The 18,943-nt window shown below is 34.2% G+C and overlaps 1 protein-coding gene across 1 annotated transcript in view; it reads left to right on the top strand.

Moving 5' to 3' along the window:
• The window catches only part of CNTN5 (contactin 5), a 603,313-nt gene extending 584,902 nt beyond the window's left edge, over positions 1–18,411 (top strand). The window contains exons 20-23 of the mRNA XM_035009452.1: positions 5,026–5,212; positions 5,651–5,763; positions 14,082–14,250; positions 18,207–18,411. Coding sequence (XP_034865343.1) covers positions 5,026–5,212; positions 5,651–5,763; positions 14,082–14,250; positions 18,207–18,310 — 573 coding nt within the window. The 3' untranslated portion in view covers positions 18,311–18,411. The remainder of the gene's footprint in view (positions 1–5,025; positions 5,213–5,650; positions 5,764–14,081; positions 14,251–18,206) is intronic.
• The last annotated feature ends 532 nt before the right edge of the window (positions 18,412–18,943 follow it).

Raw genomic sequence — 18,943 nt, 5'->3', positions numbered from 1 at the left:
TCAAGCCCTGATAAAATATTTACATTTCAATATGCATTTAGATTTTTAAAACAAACAAAAAACCTCTAAGCTCCCTAGAAGAAAGAATAAGTTACTTTCAAAGATGCAAAAAATCAATTACTCTTGCAGAATTAAACAACAGAAAATAGAGCTATGTTTATTAAATTCAAGGAGTACAATGTTGAATGAGCAGTGATCACTAAGTACAATTAAATGGAAATAAGTGACTTCAAGAACTAAGAAAAAATGTTGTGTTTTTAAAATCTAACAGGTAGCAAAAATCAGGAGAACATAAAATATTAAGGAGACTTCTTCACTAATTATATATATAATTCACTGATTATATATATAATATATAATTATATATATTATATATATTCTCATAATATATATTTATAAATACAGTTATAAATATAATTATATGTATATATGTATATATATGTGTGTGTGTGTGTATATATATATATATATATATAAAACTGTATGAAAACTGAGAAGTAGGGGAAAGTTCACAACTCATCCAGTAACCATCTACTGCAAATGGCAAAAATCATGGATTTAGATCTTAGATTCTGCAACTTCATGTAAAAGAACTGGATTGGGTGTGACATATGTATCTTAGAACCATCACACCAAAAAATCAACTATACTATCTGCATAGTTAAAATTGTAATTATCCTGGAGAGTCAACTTTGCATTAAAAAAATGGATTTTTACCAGAAAGAGCCACCCTGTAAATTTAGGTTCAAATCTATACTCTTACAGGTATTGGCTGACTCAGAAGTCATGTTTCCTGCCTGCCACTAATAACATCACATGTTATTATAATTTTAAATAGAGTTTTTAAGAGACAGAATTGGACAATCAAAGTAATATGAAAGATATCAAAAACAGGATACTAATGGACTTACAAATAAGAAAAATCAGAAATATTAAAACATCAAGAAAAAATAGTTCAAGTAGTTTAGTGACAATAGGGGAGCAGTTTAAAAATGACTCATGAAACTGAGGTAAGTAGTATTTTGCCTGTTTTATAAAAAGGGTATAGAAATTCAGTGGTCAAGTAACTTGTCCCATTATATATAGCTTACAGATAAAAAAAGTAAGTTTCAAATATAGACCTTCTGGCTCCAAACCCATTATCTACCTAGAGCTTGCAATAGTATGGTAAATCTTAGATTCATAAACTTTTTTTGGAAATGAAAATTTGTACAAACTATTTGAAAACCAGTGTGACATTTTTTGTATCAAAAAGCATAACAATTTTCATTACTTTAGACCCCATAAACTCCTGTATGGGATTCTACCCTGGGGAATTAATCCAATATGTAGAAAACAATACAGATGAAGACATTCATAGCAACATTTTAATTTAAAAAACATTAGTTGGAAGCTACCCAAATGTTCCACAATAGAACACTGGTTAAATATTATTTGGTATACAGACATATGATAGAATATTACTTTGAAAAATGGGAAAATACTTATGTGTAACTCTAATGTTAGAGAATAAAAGTAGGACATAAAATTATAGGTACATAATTATATTAAATATATGTAATGAAAATATAGGAAGAAATACACAGACACATACAAAAGACAATTATCTGAAGTTGATAAAATAGTAGGTTATCTATGCTTCCAGTTTTAGATATTTATATCTTTTTAAACATTTTTAACCTAATTTCAAGTGATCTCATATAGAGTTCAAAGTGTATGCTTTGATGAAATATATCATCCGGATGGAAATTGAATCATGGGGGAAGAAATGAATGAAGAAGTCTCAATTTTAGAAGGTGTGTGTGACTTGTGAATACTGTATTACTTTAATTTAGGAATCATGAAAGAAGCATAATGTTAAACTCCAAATATTTTTGTTTTTGTTTTACCTTTTCTCCCATCCAAAAAAAAAGGTGGGGGGCAAATAATTATCATTTCACTGTGAAAGTAACAACTCTTGTTCTTTTTTTTTTTAAACATGCTAGAAAGAGAATGTGTGAATTTTTTTTTACATTTCTCTGTAGGTTTTATTTTTTTATTGCTTTTTTTAATTAAAGCTTTTTATTTTAATTCCAGTATAGTTAACATACAGTGTTATATTAGTTTTAGGTGTACGATATAGTGATTCAGCAATTCTATATATCATTACTCAATGCTCATCATAAGTGTACTCTTAATCCCCTTCACATATTTCACCCGTCGCCCCCACCCACCCACCCCTGATATGCTTTATTTTAAATGAGTACCCTCAGTTAAAGTTGGTTTTTTTAACAAGAACATTTTTTACCTGAAGCATACTTCAGAATACACTGTGTAGATTTCAGTTGGAATTTGGTTTTGTTTTTCTTTTCTTTTTCACAAGCAGTTACTTAAGAAACATTTTATCTTTCATTAGGATGTTTAATTTTATGGTGATTAATCAGAACATTAAACATTAAATATTTAGAAGTCAAAATTTATAGTGAAATCTGTATCAAATCTGTATCAACATTTATTGAATTTAATCATACTTGTTTCCCTCAAATACATATATTTAATTAATTTAAATAATCTAACCAATTAAACAAAATTAAAACAGAGAAGTGGGAATCAGAATATCACTGGAAAGGAAAGATATGTGTTTGTTCATCTCATGACATCTCAGCCAATTTTGTAGTTTGAAAATAACTTAGATTTATTCACTTAAAATATTCTCAAAGATGAAGCAAGTTAAGCTCATCATATAAAAGTTAGGATTTTAAAGGATTCCAGCTTAATCAAACAGATATTTGAAATTCAGTCACTCAGCTGTATACCAGTTCAAATCTGTGAAGAGACAGAGATGAGAAATAGGAATTTGATTATCTTTTTAGCCTTTAAAGAAAATAGATAGATATATACAAAGATATATGAGGTTTGTGTAGATGTATCAGATAAGGGTTAGTCTCAAAGAACTAAATTACTCTAAATAGTTTAAGTAAGAAATATTATTGTTGTTAAATGTTTTACAAAATTATCAACTTAAATTAACAGACTTCAGGGTGACCTGAAAGATCAAGAATGACTCTTAAAGTCAAACTATAGAACCAACACAAAGGAAGATGTCTTCTAAGCCACCAGGCCCAGAAGCATACTCCGTTGCTATGTTTAAAGAAGCCACTATAATCAGGATGGTGCCACATTCAGGAAGCTGCTGTGATCTGTAGACCTCCACTGTTGTTGCCAGTTCCAGAATCCCACCATGCAAACTATGATTTGCACCAACAAAATGGATGTCCTGTGCCCTGACTCTCGGCTCTCATAAAGCTAATGGTTAGACAATGAGTCGCTTACTAATGCACCTTTGCGGGCCAGGAGGGAAGGAAAAATAATGACTCCATGAATGTGCTTACCAGCAGAAATGCAGAAGCAGAAGTTCAATCTACATCTCACTTTTACTTTCAAATCTCAGGCATATTCATCTGACTGGCTGAAGCTACAACACATTGAGTCATAACTGCAAAGGAATCTTAGAAATAAGATTTTCAGCTCTCCATCCTCTTCAGTACAGGGAGATAACTGGAATGAGAGTGAAATGGATGTTGAACACTAATGTACCATTTGTCTTTGGTTACTCAACATACATACACTTCCTTTTCCCCACTCAACAACCCTCATAAGCAACAATAAGCAACAACCATGTTCCATACTGAGACGGTACAAAGATCACTTTTACAAATGAAAATGTACTGACCCTTTCCCTAAGCAGGAAAGTCAAAGAAAGTTCCATCAGTAAATCTGTCCATCTCAGGGTGAAAGTTTATTCTTCCTCTAGTGAACTACAGTAGAGAGTGACCTACCTACAACTCTATATAAAACATCAGAAAAAGGAAGGCGCCCAAGTCATTAGTATGTATACACAAAACTGTACCTGGAAGCACGTATTGCTAGTATAGTCTTCATTTCATAAAGTTGCAGTTACAATTTTTAACTTCCTTCCTCATCTACCCATTTCTTATTCCCTTTGCCTTCAGCCAGCACCTAGGCTGGCAGAGGCCTTTTAATTTGATGTGGTGACTCAAATGTTTTGTTTTGTTTTGTTTTCCGAGACACAAGAGCCTATAATGACTTCCTCTGGCTATAGCTGGAAATAGCAGTCTTAGGCATGCTCCAGAATATTTCAAATAACAAACAAAAACCCCTCACTGCCTACCCTGTGTAGCAGCAACCTTAGTTGAAAGCCTCTGGAAAATGTGGTGTTTGGCTTCTTAGCCTCTACAGTAGACAAAGCACTTGAAGGAGGATGAAATGGGTGCAGTGATCCACTTCTTTCACCACAGTAATTAATGGGATTACTTTTACCACAGTAAGTAAGTAGAGGAGTAAAAACTACTCTTTTAACCACTTAAATATTGTTACACAAAAACAGTTACTTAAACTCACAAAGGGTTCAAGTTTGATATGACAGCATCACCATGAGCTTATAATCAGGAAAGATCATCTCAATGCATAAATTGTGCTTTGACGGAAAAGTTCCTTTCTGCCTCCCACCCATATCCTAGCAATGTGATAGGTCTACATTTAGACCACTCCCAGGTATCATGAATGTTCTCTGTCACCTCTTCTCTATTAAACCCATACAGCTTATATGACTCTACCTTTGTGTGGAGCCCAGAAGGAAATATTGTTCATGTCTCTTTCTCAAACAATTCATTCAAAGCTCCATGGCTTTGAAAGGTAAAAGTTTCTGATAACATATAAGAGAAGAGCATTTCTTCAATTTCTTTGAATGATTCTTCCTTAACATCAGGATGTGTTTTGGACTCTTTTCCAAGCAACTCATGCTACCAGGCTAGAAGGTAGCAGCACCTTTTGTTGCTCTGTTGAGTACTGCTAAGATGCACACCGATGCAAATCAGGCAGTGACTAAGACTGATTTTGCCTTGTTGGTAGTACCTGTTAATTGGATGATACAAGAGTGATTTCTTAGGGCTTTAGGAAAACTAAACAATCACAAGTATGGAAGAAACTTCAAAATTAATCTGTCATTTAATAATTTGTTGACAGGTTGGTTATCGGAAAGACATGGAACAAGAAGATGCTGCAGAAACAGTCAAAACTAGAGGGAATGAATCCTCTGTCATTCTGACAGGATTAGAAGGAAATACTTTATATCACTTCACAGTGAGGGCTTATAATGGAGCTGGATATGGGCCACCTAGCAGTGAAGTGAGTGCAACCACCAAGAAATCCCGTAAGTGACCTGGTTTTTGTTTGTTTCAGACAAAAGGGAAACATCTTTTAACATTTCTGAAAGCCCTGTGAGGTACAAAATAAGGAGAGTTGAAGGGGAGTTTTGATTCATAGTCTTGCCTGAATGCTTAGATCTGAATTCCAAAACTAGCTCAGAAAATTTTGCATTCACAGTAGATAAAGGTTATCTTCCTGTGAAATAAGGCCAAGTGATTTTGACACAGGAAGGAAGATAAAAGGATTCTGGTTCAAAAGCTCGGTAGAGTAGCTATTAAAATGACACTCTGGAGCAAAAACCCTCCTTATCTGACTCCAGCTGGAAAGAAGCCTATGGTGCCAGCCAACTACTACACACAAGAAAAGATTGAAATACAAAGATTTAAGTGAAGAAATGTATTTAAGACTCCTTGTCTGTTCACTTTCACATTTTATTTTGCAGCCCCTAGTCAAGCACCCAGCAATCTCAGGTGGGAACAGCAAGGCTCTCAGCTTTCTCTGGGCTGGGAACCAGTCAGACCATTAGCCAATGAATCTGAAGTCATGGGCTACAAGGTCAGTATGTTTCTTCACTCTCTTGTATAGACACTCATCTTAGAAATTGTTATTATGAGGATGTACAATTATAAGGCATAAAAGGCCATTAGCATACCTGTTTTTCCCAATCATTTTCTACCTATAACTTAGAAGAAAGCCTCCCACAATAGGTAAGCCAAGGCAGTCAAAATCAGTTTTAACTGCTCAAGGCATAGGAGGGAATGAGTAGGAAAAGCAGCAACAATTTGAATACAGGATGAAGATGGCTCCGTAAAGCAGTGTCAGGACCAGCAGAACTTAAGGAGAGAGTCCTAGCATTTTCTCCCTGAAGACAAATTTTCCTGGCAGATGACAAAGACTGGATAATTTAACTTGGGTGGAAAGACTATTAGCAAAAAAAGAAGAAGAAATGATAAGGCCAGCACACTGGGTTAAGAAAGAGTCCATGGAGAGATAGCAAGCTCCAAAATAGACATAGCATTTCACATACAGTCATCCTGAAATGTGCCAGCAAGAGAGCTGGAAATATGAAAACATTGGTTTGTTTTTGAAAAACAACTTTGTCTCTAATTTTAAAATATATGTGGTCTATGTATTGATTTGGTTGAATTTCAAATTCTTTTTTCATCAGATTCCCTTATTGTCTTAAACTCCATACAGAACCATACACTGAATATTATTTATATCAGAAATTTTAAGCATTTTAATAATATTTAGACTGAAAATCATCATCTATGTGGCTTTTCAATTATCAGAAATGGTAACACAGTATTTTGTATATAAAGTGCTAAAATTCTGAAGGTAAAAACTTAAGAAGTTATAAATGAAATATATTTTTAAGGTAAGTAATTCCCATTAATCATATTTTAAGACACATACTATTTCTTACAGACTATAATTAGTATGGGTGGCAGACACCCTCATTACTCAAACATACATACTGAAATCTGTTCTAATCCTCAGAGATGTTGAATTTGATCTTTTTGGGGTGGGCAGGTGAGCCATTTTTTATACCCCTCCCTTTGCCTTCTTCTTCTATGCCCTTACCCAAATAACCATGTCCTTACAACTTTTCCTCTAAGGCAAATATACCTTCAATAATTAGATGTAGCAGTATGGCCATAAATGGTGAATATACCTTCTAAGAACCAATCTAGTATCATTAGAACTATGGCAACCAAACTCCCAAACTAGAGAGGCAAAGTAGAAAACAAGTTAGAGCTACATGAAAGCATATTGCCATCTAAAAGAAACAGTCAGCGTAAGGCACCTCTCAGGTAATAAGACCTGAAGAATATGTGAGGTTGGGCATAGGGTTCCCAAACACGGTAATCCTTCTTTTTGCTCACCCCATCTATCTCTGTCACTGTTCTTCCTCTTTATATGTGGTTGTTTCCCCAACCAGACTATATGTGATTGACGGCAGAAACTCTTTCTCATCACTTTATCCCCAATGTTTCTAGAATGGATGAATAAATTAATTAATTTAATCCAGCTAGAAGTATATTTATGCAATTACTCATAAGTGTATATTATCAGATGTGTGTTTTTCCAGCATGGTCTTCCCATTTGTTAAGTGTAGTGGGAAAAGAACACTGGCTTCTGAGTCAGACTTTCATTCAAATCCTAGTTGTGTAACTGAGCAAGTTGCTTAATCTCTCTGAATCTCATTTTCTTAACTTCAAAATGGCAAAAATAACAATAAAATAATATCTATCATACAGGATTGTTTTATGGATTAAATAAGATAATTTATGTAAAATAGCTTATAGCTATTAGCATATAGAAGGTGCTCATTTAAACATAGCTACTATTTATTCTAATTGTTTTGAGAAGAGAATATCTAGTTAGGTGAAATTTTAACAAAAGGAACTGATCTTTGTTTGAAAGTTGCCTGCCAGTTCTGCCTAAATGAAGACAGCAGAAGTTACCTTGGAATACCTTCTTGCTAGGGGAAGAATCACTAGCATGTTCCATCTTAGTTGTATAAGTTAATGACAAGTAGGTACACATTGATAGATGATTTTTTTTTCTTTTACTTCCTTAAAATGGTTATACTTCCTTATGTCCTTGAGAAGAAAGAGCTCGTTCTTAAGAAAGGAGTCTGCTGATAACAAATGGAGTGAGACCTCAGAGCTTGTTCTTTTGCGACTAATCTTATTAGAACTTCTGATGGACGGGATAATCCCCAATGAGAGACCCATGAGGGTAAAAGGACTAGGCTAATGACTGCGGCTTAACACAGAGCCTGGATTCTCCTGGGAAAGTCTGTTTTTCACAGATCAGGTAGCTAAGGATGAAAACACCTCCTGACACAGGCACAAGGGGCCAGGAATGTGATTAGAAACAATAGCTGCAAATTTAAACTACAGGCTTGTAACCCAGAGAACACAAGCTTGTAGCCCCCTTTTTGAGCATGACTTTGTGGAAAACTCCTCCAGCCTAGACAAGGATCTGCACTGCAGCTAAAGAGCTGTACCATTTGGATGGAGGTTCACCCAAGTATGGAGTGGCCAAGGCTGAGCATGAAACTCAGAGGAAAAAAACCTCTTTGAGTTCTACTATATCCCCCCAAATTATTGCCAGACCAAGAGTGCCCTAACCACTGGGCCAAGAATACCAGTATAACAGTGGGCCACCTCTTAAGCACAATAGCATATGGCAGTCACAAAAGATTAACAAAAGTAGGTACAAGTCAGCACACTATTTCTCTATCCGTGAGGCAATTTGAGGTAGAGGACTTCCTGCTTAATAGGGTAAGAGAAAGGTTCCACAATTAATTGTAATATCAAAAAGAGAAGTAACTTTGTTTTTACTCTTTGTCTTTGCCAAGTTACTTTACTTTTATAAGCAAAAGAGATCACTAGAAATGTACATGGTATGTAAGTTTGAGAATAGGAAACTTGGAGTCAATGCCTGAGGTTTAAAATGCAAAGACTGTGTTTTTCACCTTTTATATTAAGTCCAAAGTAGATGAACTCAGAAAAGTCTTCATCTAGAAGTTTTCCAGATTGTAAAAATGATTGAAAAGTGATAAATATGGAGAAAAACAGATTTGTTCTCCAGACTTGGTCCATAAATAATACACTCAACTCTTTTCTTATAGTCAGGATACTAAATACAGGATTGAACTCATTCTTTAAAAATAACAAAAAGAGTAAGATAAAATAGTGGAATTTGACATTCAACCAATCCATTTTCTAAGAAGCATGGATCTTAATTCCTTACATAATTTCAGAGATTGAAGTGTCAACATATATAAGGACAAAATGTTAACAGAGAAAGATATGATGAGAAATTTTGTACAAGGTGTTCAGAAGATGAAGGAGGTCTCCTCATCATAAATCTTATCAGGGACCTCAAAAATGACCAAGAATATAGTGGAAGAAGGATGGAATCAAGCCATAAATGGTTGTATCAGAGGAGACATATTAAAATTAAATCCATTCAGTTAAATTTTAAGTATTACCTAGTTGTGAAATTTCTTACTGCTTTTTGAGATCATCCAAGAGATCCTGAACTTCTTGGGATTTTGTTTAACAAGTCCAGGTTTAATAGCAATAATTTCAAGACATCACAGCTTTCATTAAAAAGTAAGAGAATTAGAAGCTTGAAGAACCAGAAGAATGTTGGGAAAAGATTGTCTCTTGAAGATACGGCTACAAATTATTCTCACTCAAATAAAATAACTCCCCATTTGAAAAGTTAAGTCAAATTTGGGAGTTTACTTAGTATATTTATAACTCCTTCAAGTCCATCATTATCCCTTTCTCTTGTTTTGTTACATTTCCCAAATCAGAAAAAGCTACCTATATTATTAATATATTATTTATAAGTGATGGGGAAAACGGAGCAAAAACTTCAAATAAGTTTTTTTCTAATTTAATATATTTTTCCCAAATAAATGCTTTTCAATGAAGAAAATTTCATTTTTTAATTCCTCTAGTGTGGAGTCTGTATCTAGAGTCTTTAATTTTGGCACATCTGTTACTGGCATTCCTAAAGAAATACCAATGCCAATAACAAAGCTGTATACTAAAGCATATTCAGCCATAATTCTCCTTAATAATCTTGAGAATGAAGAAATTTTTTCTTTATATTATGAAAGAAGTTTACCAAGATTATAAAGTGAAACAACCATCTTATCTCCACCTTATTCTTCTCATGTAGATTTAAGCCCAAGTAAAAGGGAAAATAAATATTAAATGCCCAGGAGCTATACTTTCACTTGTGCAAATATTCCCTTTCCCACTGAGTGAAACTTTTATCCATTCAGGAAAAAAAAAAAAAAAGAAAACAAGCAGAAGGAATTCAGGACAATGCCTCAGGCTACATACCAAAAAAAATAAGGTCTTGTTTTCTAGGCTACAACTAAAAAGTATCCTTTCCTAGATATACAACCCTTTCTCCATATATCTTTCCCCCTTACCTCTACTTTCTGTCTGTTTACAGAGCCAGGGAGAGTAGGGGGAAAATCAGGCTCAAAGTTTACTGGCTATTATGTGTTCCATCAATGTAGACAGAAATTTTTGCTTATTTATTCAACTTAGATATCAGGGCCTTCCACACTCCTGAGATATATGTACGTTTGGGTTCATATTTTATTCCACACCCTACAGAATTCTGAAGACCACCTCTATATTTGTCCAGCTTCTCGAGGGAGCTTAATGTCTTTGGCCCTTCTAGTCTCATTGATTTCCTGTATCTTGCAGCTGTTCCTTCATCTTATATTCACTCCATGTATGGGATTCAGCCTCTTTCTTGTGATACCCACAAATTAAAATGACTCATATATAATGAGTTATACTATCCTCTTACATGTGATTTTCCTTGAAATTTTTTATGATAAAATATTTTTAAAAAATAAAACAAAAATGGCTTATATAATATCAAATATATACACGTAGAAAGTAGACTTGATAGAAATGTTGGCGGGAGCAGGTAGAATGAAAAGCACACCATACAAGCAAATATCTGAAAATTGCCCATAGAAAGTCCTGTTCTTAAAAGTGCTTTTGGCCATCCTCCAGTCAGTGGCTTCTCACTGGTTCTTATGCTTCCCCAACTTCTTTTCATCTTGCTTCTATCATCTTGCTGACTTCTCACCCTCCTATTGTTAGTGGGGCTTCAGATTCCTCACTTTCCATTATGAAGAGCAGATGTCCCTGTTGACTATTCCTAAGATCCCAAGATGCTCAGCTGCTGAATAGGCCTTCCCTTTAATAGAATCCATCCTTCTCAGGGGTACTCATGGGTAAAACCAGCAAAAATTTATTGTTATATATTTAAGCCTGCTCACACCATTATTGTGTTACCATCAATATAGACTAGCTGTTTCCAGATCATGCCTTTCAGAATTGCAGTACCACATTAATTTTTTGTTTAGAATCACTTATTTGGATAATTCATTCTTCCCAGCTTGTTAAGTAGAATTTGAGGATAGTATTGAAAATACAATTTCCTTTATGCCTAAAGATAGCTGTCATCACAACCACCATTTTGTAAATGTCCAGATTCTCACAGTACACTCTGGACTCCTTATTATCAATAACTATTTCTGACATGTCTTGATAACTCCTTAACCTTCTCATATTTCTCATTCTCATCCATCTTTACTAAATCAGGATTTTAAAATGAGCCAAGATTCTCTCAAGCACCTAAGACTAACCATTAATTTAATGTATCTTTTCACTTAGTATACCTACTTACTGACTCATAACATCATATCTCCCTGGATGTACTGGTAAAAGCCACATTTAATCTCAAATTCCTTTTGCTACTATTAACTGGTATTTTTCCTGCTTTTACCTTTTGTTTCTAAATCTCAACTGATCCACAAATTTTTCTTCAACTCTGGATTTTACAGCAACATTAGATACGCATTACTAGTTGCATTTTTCTTTGTCATAAGAATTGTAATTTATTGAACCATAATAACAATGTTCTCTAAAATAGTCACTCCCCTACCAATCCTCACCAATTTACATACTTCCCCATTGCCATAAATTTGCTTTCTAATTACCTCAAATGGATGATCAGAATTCTAATTCATTACACTGCTACAGTCAAAATAAGAAACATAAATTCTGATACAATTGTCATTTTTTAAGCTGAAAGAACCTGCTGTGGGCATGCTCTGAGAAGTGTTTCTGATTCCCCAAATCTTGATCAAGTACTACTCTGTGCATTGCTATATCACCAAATACATTTCCTATTACACTTCCCTGCATTGGTATCTGTCCCCATTATTATATTGTAGGTGCCTTGAGAACAGGAACATGTGGTCTTGTTCTGTTATGAATCTCCAATGTATAGCACTGTGCCTGGCCCACATGATATGCCCAGTAAATATTTGATGATACTCTTATCACTTTGCAACTACATTGAGGCTATGGCTTCTCTATAAGTATTTCAATACATACAATTACTGTACATGCTAAATACTTTTAGAGAGAAGTTACTTCTCTTCTGAGACCCTGAAGTAAATTTAAATCTGTGAAAGAAAAGTGAAAGGGAGGGACCATTTATCAGAATGCAAAAGGGAGGATCAAGTACAGACAGGCTTCAATATATGACAAGAATGCTCTACTAAAGTTTTTTTTTTCCCCCCTCTCTGTAGGTTAGTTCAAGCTCAAAACACATTTTTATAAGAAAAAAACAGGGCGCCTGGGTGGCTCAGTCGTTAAGCGTCTGCCTTCGGCCCAGGTCATGATCCCAGGGTTCTGGGATCGAGTCCCACATCGGGCTACTTGCTCGGCAGGAAGACTGCTTCTCCCTCTCCCACTCCCCCTGCTTGTGTTCCTGCTCTCGCTATCTCTCTCTCTGTCAAATAAATAAATAAATAATTTTTTAAAAAAAAAGAAAAAAACATAAATTTTTATCTAACTTCCTAAGGTATCTTTTATGATGCAATTGAAATACTGACCATTGACCATGAACAATGATGGCAACAGAAGTAGATTTCTCTTAAGTTTACCATGCACCAGGTCCTATAATGGAACCAAATTTGCCCAGAAAGAAATATGGAGATTGTGTTTTCTTTTATTTTGTTTGTAGGAGATTGTTTTGAATCCAGATCTGTAAATAGAAACAAAATAATATAGTTCTGAAGCAGCTCTTAACTGATCATCAGAATTTTAACCTTCTAATGCAATTTCTTCCCTAACTAGCCACATGATCTTGTATAAATTGCATAATTCCTATGATCTGTGCTTTCTGATTTGTAAACATAGGATAATTCTATGTCCTTTTTAAAAAGATTTTTATTTATTTACTTGAGAGAGCAAGTGAGCAAGAGAGCAAGAGAGAGAGAGAACAAGCAGGGGAGTGGCAGGCTGAGGGAGAAGCAGGCTCCCTGCTGAGCAAGGAGCCTGATAGGGGACTCAATCCTGGGATCATGACCTGAGCCAAAGGCAGATGCTTAACCAACTGAACCACCCAGGCACCCCAGGATAACTTTATGTTCTAATTTGTAATTCTGAAACCATTTGCCATGAATACATGTTCTATTCTAGTACAATGGACAAGTGTCAAAAAAACTTTACTATCCAAAATATCTAAATGCCAGTTCACAGAAAAGCAAACAACCACAGAAGTAAATAGAAACACTAAAGTTTTAACTTTTCAGTGATTTCCTACATTGTTAAATATTTATTGTTGATATATTTAACGAACTATCTCTTTAGTCCTTTGAATTTGAAGATGACAGCTGTGAGTACTCCCTCAGGATACTATTCATTCCAATAACCTAGAATAAAAGACTTTAGTGATATGGCCCCTCACTACCTTCTGCTCTAGTCTCATGTGTCCCCATCCCCGTATGTCTCCTGTCTATTCCATACCCTAATGTTATGGTTTCTCATTGCTTAGGTGTATTTTTGTTTTTCTTACCTTTTCCTAGAATTCTCATCCTTTTCTCCATCTGGTGAACTCCACTCATCTTCAGATACTTAACTCCGGCATCTCCTCTTCTGAAAAGCCTTTCCTAACCCACAGACAGAATTAAACTCTTTCTCCTATATTTCCATAGCATCTTTTTTTTCTTTTTTTTTTTTTTATTAACATATAATGTATTATTAGTTTCAGGGGTCCGGGTCTGTGATTCATCAGTTTTACACAATTCACAGTGCTCACCACAGCACATACTCTCCCTATATTTCCATAGCATCCTATGTACACTTCCACTGCTCCATATAGCACATACATTGCATTTGCTTACATATCTGTCAAAGCCATAGGCTTCCTTAGCTCAAAATGTGACATACGGTAGTCAATCAATAAAGATTTGGAATCTTCATGTGAATATGAAATGTTTAAATCTCTGTTATTATTTCCAGGTTTTTTATAGGCAAGAGGGGCGCAGCAACAGTCAAGTTATCGAAACACAGAAACCTCAAGCAGTAGTACCACTGCCGGATGCTGGAGTCTATATTATTGAAGTTCGAGCATACAGTGAAGGAGGGGATGGGACAGCTAGTTCCCAAATCAGGGTACCATCCTATTCAGGTAAGTTTTGACATAATAGGCTTAATTTGATGACTACCAACAATGTTAAATAGTGTAAACCTCACCAAAATTAATATGATGGATTGCATGGATGAAAACTTTGGAAGGGTCTCATTTCTCACTCTGATTTCCATACCATCCTCCAATTAATAAGAATGTGGCCCTTATGTCCATAATTGCAGAATTTCTATAAATCTAAAAAGGATTTTTCATCAGAATGTTTCATTAGAATGTGCTTATTTTGGGGAAATTCCCTTGCCCATCCTGGTCTCAAGCAGCACCTTGCTGGCCATTTGGGCTTTGTAATATTGCTTTTAAACTGCCAGTGCACAACTTTAACATACCTATTTCTCTATTACCTTGATTACCTTTATCATTAAAAAATGGAGAATGGGGTACAGAAGAGCTTAAAGGAACTGCTTCTTAAAATTAAATTTGGATCATCTTTATTGATTTCAGAGTAAATTGTAAATTCTATTGAGTATCATTTTTTGTTTGTTTTCCAGGTTTATTGAGATATAAATGACATGTAACCTTTTGTAGGTTTAAGGTATACAACTTGTTGATTTGATACACTTATATACTGCAAAATTATTACCATCATAGCATTAGCTAACACCTTCATCATGTCACATAACTGCCATTTCTTTTTGTAGTAAGAACATTTAAAATTTACTCCCTTAGCAACTTTCAAGTGTGTACTACAGTATTATTAACTATAATCATGATGCTGTACATTAGATCACTGGAACTTATTTTGCCTCATAGTTTTTATTAGCAGTATTAATAATTTCTAGCTTTTACTGAGCCCTTACTATGTGTTAGGATTGGTCATAAGTCTTATACATCATCTTATTTGGTCTTAGTAATAATTATATGAAGTAGATGACATTATTCATATTTTAAGGAGAAAATTTAAGTAACTTGCCTAAGAATGTGCATTTAATTAATGGGCAATTATGAGCTTATTTATTGAGTAATCATTCTCAAGCAGAATTGTCAGCCTAAAGGGAAGTATCCAGTGATATCCTGTAGGACTCTGCATGTGGCTTTGTTGCATTCAACATATTTATCAATTTGGATTAAGACCAGAAGCATTGCATATGATATTTTTTGATGCCACAAAGTGGGATAGAAGGCAAATATAAGGAAGAAAATAATTAGACTGAAGCTTTGAGGAAAAGCTATTTACATAATATTTGACAAGTAAATTCTTACATAAAAATATAAGGTGAGATAAAGGATATAATTAGGAGAGTTGATAAAATTTGAATAATGTCTGTAGATTAGATAACATATATATCAATAATTTCCTTTTCTTAAAAAATTGTACTGTGGCTATATAAGAAAATGTCTTATTTTTAAGAACTCTAAAGTATTTAGAGGTAAATGTACATCATGTCTGCAACTTACTTTCAAGTGACTCAGGAAAAATATATGTATTTATAGAAAGAATAATAACACAACAATGATGAAACAAACATTTAAGAAATCTGGATGAATTCTTTGTCTATTTTTACAACTTCTTGGTGCATCTAAAATTATTTCTAAATGAAAAGCTAAAAATAAAAAACATAAAATATAGGAAATCTGACATTTTTCAGAAATTCAGGTGAAAAGACCTAAGAATTTAAATACATTGTGGCCACACTAAAACTTAATACACTTTATGATTCATTTATAAAAGTATAGCTTCAAGAGCAAGAGAGGTAATAATGTCTCTACATTGATTACTACAATTGAACTGTTCAGATGCGGGTGTTAAATTTTCAAGAGCACCTTGAAAGACTAAAGATTATTTCTGAAAAGCGAAAAAGATGGCAACTCTCTGCTTGCATCATAAGTCTCAAATTTCTAAAAACAATGCTACAATGAGCATTTATTGACCCATGATCATGTTCTTAGCATTACACTAGGTATTTTTCATATATTTTTTATTTTATTTATTTATTTATTTATTATTCTATTTTTTTATTTCTTATTTTATCCTTCTAGCAAACTTCTAAGTATTCTATTATTCTCTGACTCCTCAAGGTTCCTGTCAAGTCTAAGACAACCAGATTATAAAATATCATCTGGACAATATTAGTCCCAAGTTTGAAAGTATTTATAAAAACATTGATTCTCCCACTGTGTCTCAACTTCTATTCTATGAAAAACAAATTGTCAACTTTTATGTTTTAGTTAAAAAATAATGGTTAGTGCAATACATTTTCTGAGTTTTAATAAAATAAAAACTCTTAATATTGTCTATCTCAGACCTATAGAAAATGAACAACAATTGGTTTCATTCTTATCATTTTCCAAAAACCAAAAGCCCTAAGAAGTTCAAGGACTCGCTCAAGTGAAATAGCTAGTGGTTTTGCAGCTGGGACTAGAACTTAGTCCAGTGTTGTTGTTTGTGTTTTGTTTTGATTTGCTATACCAAAACAATGTTTTTGTTTTGTGGATTCTTTGTGAAATTTGAGATATAATCCCTACTTAGCATTCTGAAAATGAGATGTTTTTGTAAAAGTGTCATGCTAGTTGATTTAAAGGACTCAAGTAAATAGTAAGGATGTAAATAGAAAAGATGTTTTCACAGTTTTTATTTATTAAGAATGCACATATCACTGCAGTGAAGCTTTGTCATCATGCCTTTCTTATAGTTCACATGCGGCCATGCACTTCACAATAATTCCTTTTGTACAAGGTGAACTACAAGCTACATTCTCCAATATGTTGGTTAAAGTTCTATTAGTGCCTTAGATATAAAAATTTTCAAAGGAAAGATTTGCTGCTGCTGCTGCTGCTATGTGTGTGGTGTGTGTGTTACCAAACAAATGGCCCCCCAGCTCTTAAATAAACATCTGGAGAAAAAATTTGGACACTATTTCCATAACAAAAATCACAACCAGATCCCATTAACACTCAACTCTTGACGGAGAAGATAACTTGACCGAAGGATGATTCCAAAAATTGGGTGGTACCTTTATTTTATGATTAATCTATCATTAAGGTTTTAATTAAGGCCAATCGTAAGAGCATCTGTCTCCACTAATTCCATCTCGATGACTTTAAGCAAGTCCTATTATCTAAGCTCCAGTTCCTTCATCCACAACAGGGGGAAAAAACGTTACTTACTGTTGTGAGGATTGAATAATATGTATAAAGTGCTCAGTACAGTGCATTGCATTTAGTAAGCATTCATTAAATATCGATCATGATATCATACTTCAAACTTGAGGGACCATTAACTGGAGTTAGGTCTAAGGGTAGTACTTAGTTTGTGTGGAGCTTGTTATGTGGAGCTATCAAAACTACTTCAAACTAGTCTGTTCAGATCAGTGTGTTTAATCAAACAGCCACCTTAATACATTAACTGCATACAATATTTTGTTCCCAAGAAGGAATAATTTCTCCTGGGTATAGGTAAGAGTAATGAAAGATGGCTCTCCTTCCTTTGCCAAGTTTGGTATGAGAATCTAGAATTTAAGCCTGCTCAACAGAAACAAATCAATGGAGAACCCATAAGTAAATTAAGTAATTTAAATAATTGTATTATTATCAAATTCAAACATTGACTGAAGTAATTGAATTATGAATTCTTATTGCCACAAACTTTTGCTAATTATTCTTGCTCCCCCTTTCCTGAACAATACACTATAGAAATCATTTTATCATTCATACCTGGAATTTGAGATGTTTTCTATCATTGGTGAAAATTACACTAAATCTCCTGAGTAGATGTGTTTTTTTTAAATGTGACATAGCCTTTTAACACAGTATTCCATATAGAATTCTGCCTTCCATATAATTTCTGGGAGCCCCATACAATGTCTTGTTTTATAAGTACACTCTCATCAGAAGCAAACCCATGTTGCACTCCTTTGTCTTACATACCTAAAAACAACTCTTTCTATGCTCAAGCAAAATCAAAATAATTAGCTCTATTTAATGCTTCTCTATTTTCACAGGTGGGAAAATCACTAGTGCCCAGTCGACCCTCCACACACTCTCCCCATCTTCATCATCGGTAACATTGCTCTTGGCATTGATGATTCCTTCAACCTCTTGGTGAAAACTGCAGACTTACCTTGCTTTGCTTTGCTTTAGCTTGAAAATAGCGGTGAATAGAATATAGTGTAAGTGGAGACCCAGGACCCTGAGATGAGCTTTAAAAATTTGGGACTACACATGGTGCACTTACAGGAGGCTGGGGGGAATATTACTTATCCATCAGGTTTCTCTTTGGTTTTGTAAATGGAGAGGACAGTTCTTGTTCCAATAAAATATGCAGATTGTATGTAATGAATTTTTTGTAAGCAAAGGTAATTTCTGTCAAATGTATTCTTTACTTTTTTAATATGTTGGAATTTGATTTTATGTATGATGACCCTGAGTGTGTGCCATCCATTTGTTAAGTAAGTGGTCTCTAGCAGATCATTTCAAACACAAATACAAAACTGAGAATGAAAAGTTTGCTAAAGATTCTGAGTCTACTGTTTTTCATTTTCCCTTTGGCTAAGTATCCGAATTAACAGGCTGGTAGAAGATATGAAAAAAAATACTTCAGTTGTGTGATCCATTATAGAATAAGTACACAAAAGTTTTTTTTGAAAAATATTGTGTTATTGCATAGTGAAATAGCAAAATTTGTCTATATGCTATTCTATATGCATCCCTAGAGCAAGTTATTAGGGTAGGGAATAAG

The sequence above is a fragment of the Mirounga leonina genome, unplaced genomic scaffold (genome assembly GCF_011800145.1).
Source record: "Mirounga leonina isolate KUSES-001 unplaced genomic scaffold, KU_Mleo_1.0 Mir_153, whole genome shotgun sequence".
Lineage (NCBI taxonomy): Eukaryota > Metazoa > Chordata > Mammalia > Carnivora > Phocidae > Mirounga > Mirounga leonina.
Note: the sequence above shows the minus strand (reverse complement) of the source record. Positions and strands in the feature narration are given on the sequence as shown.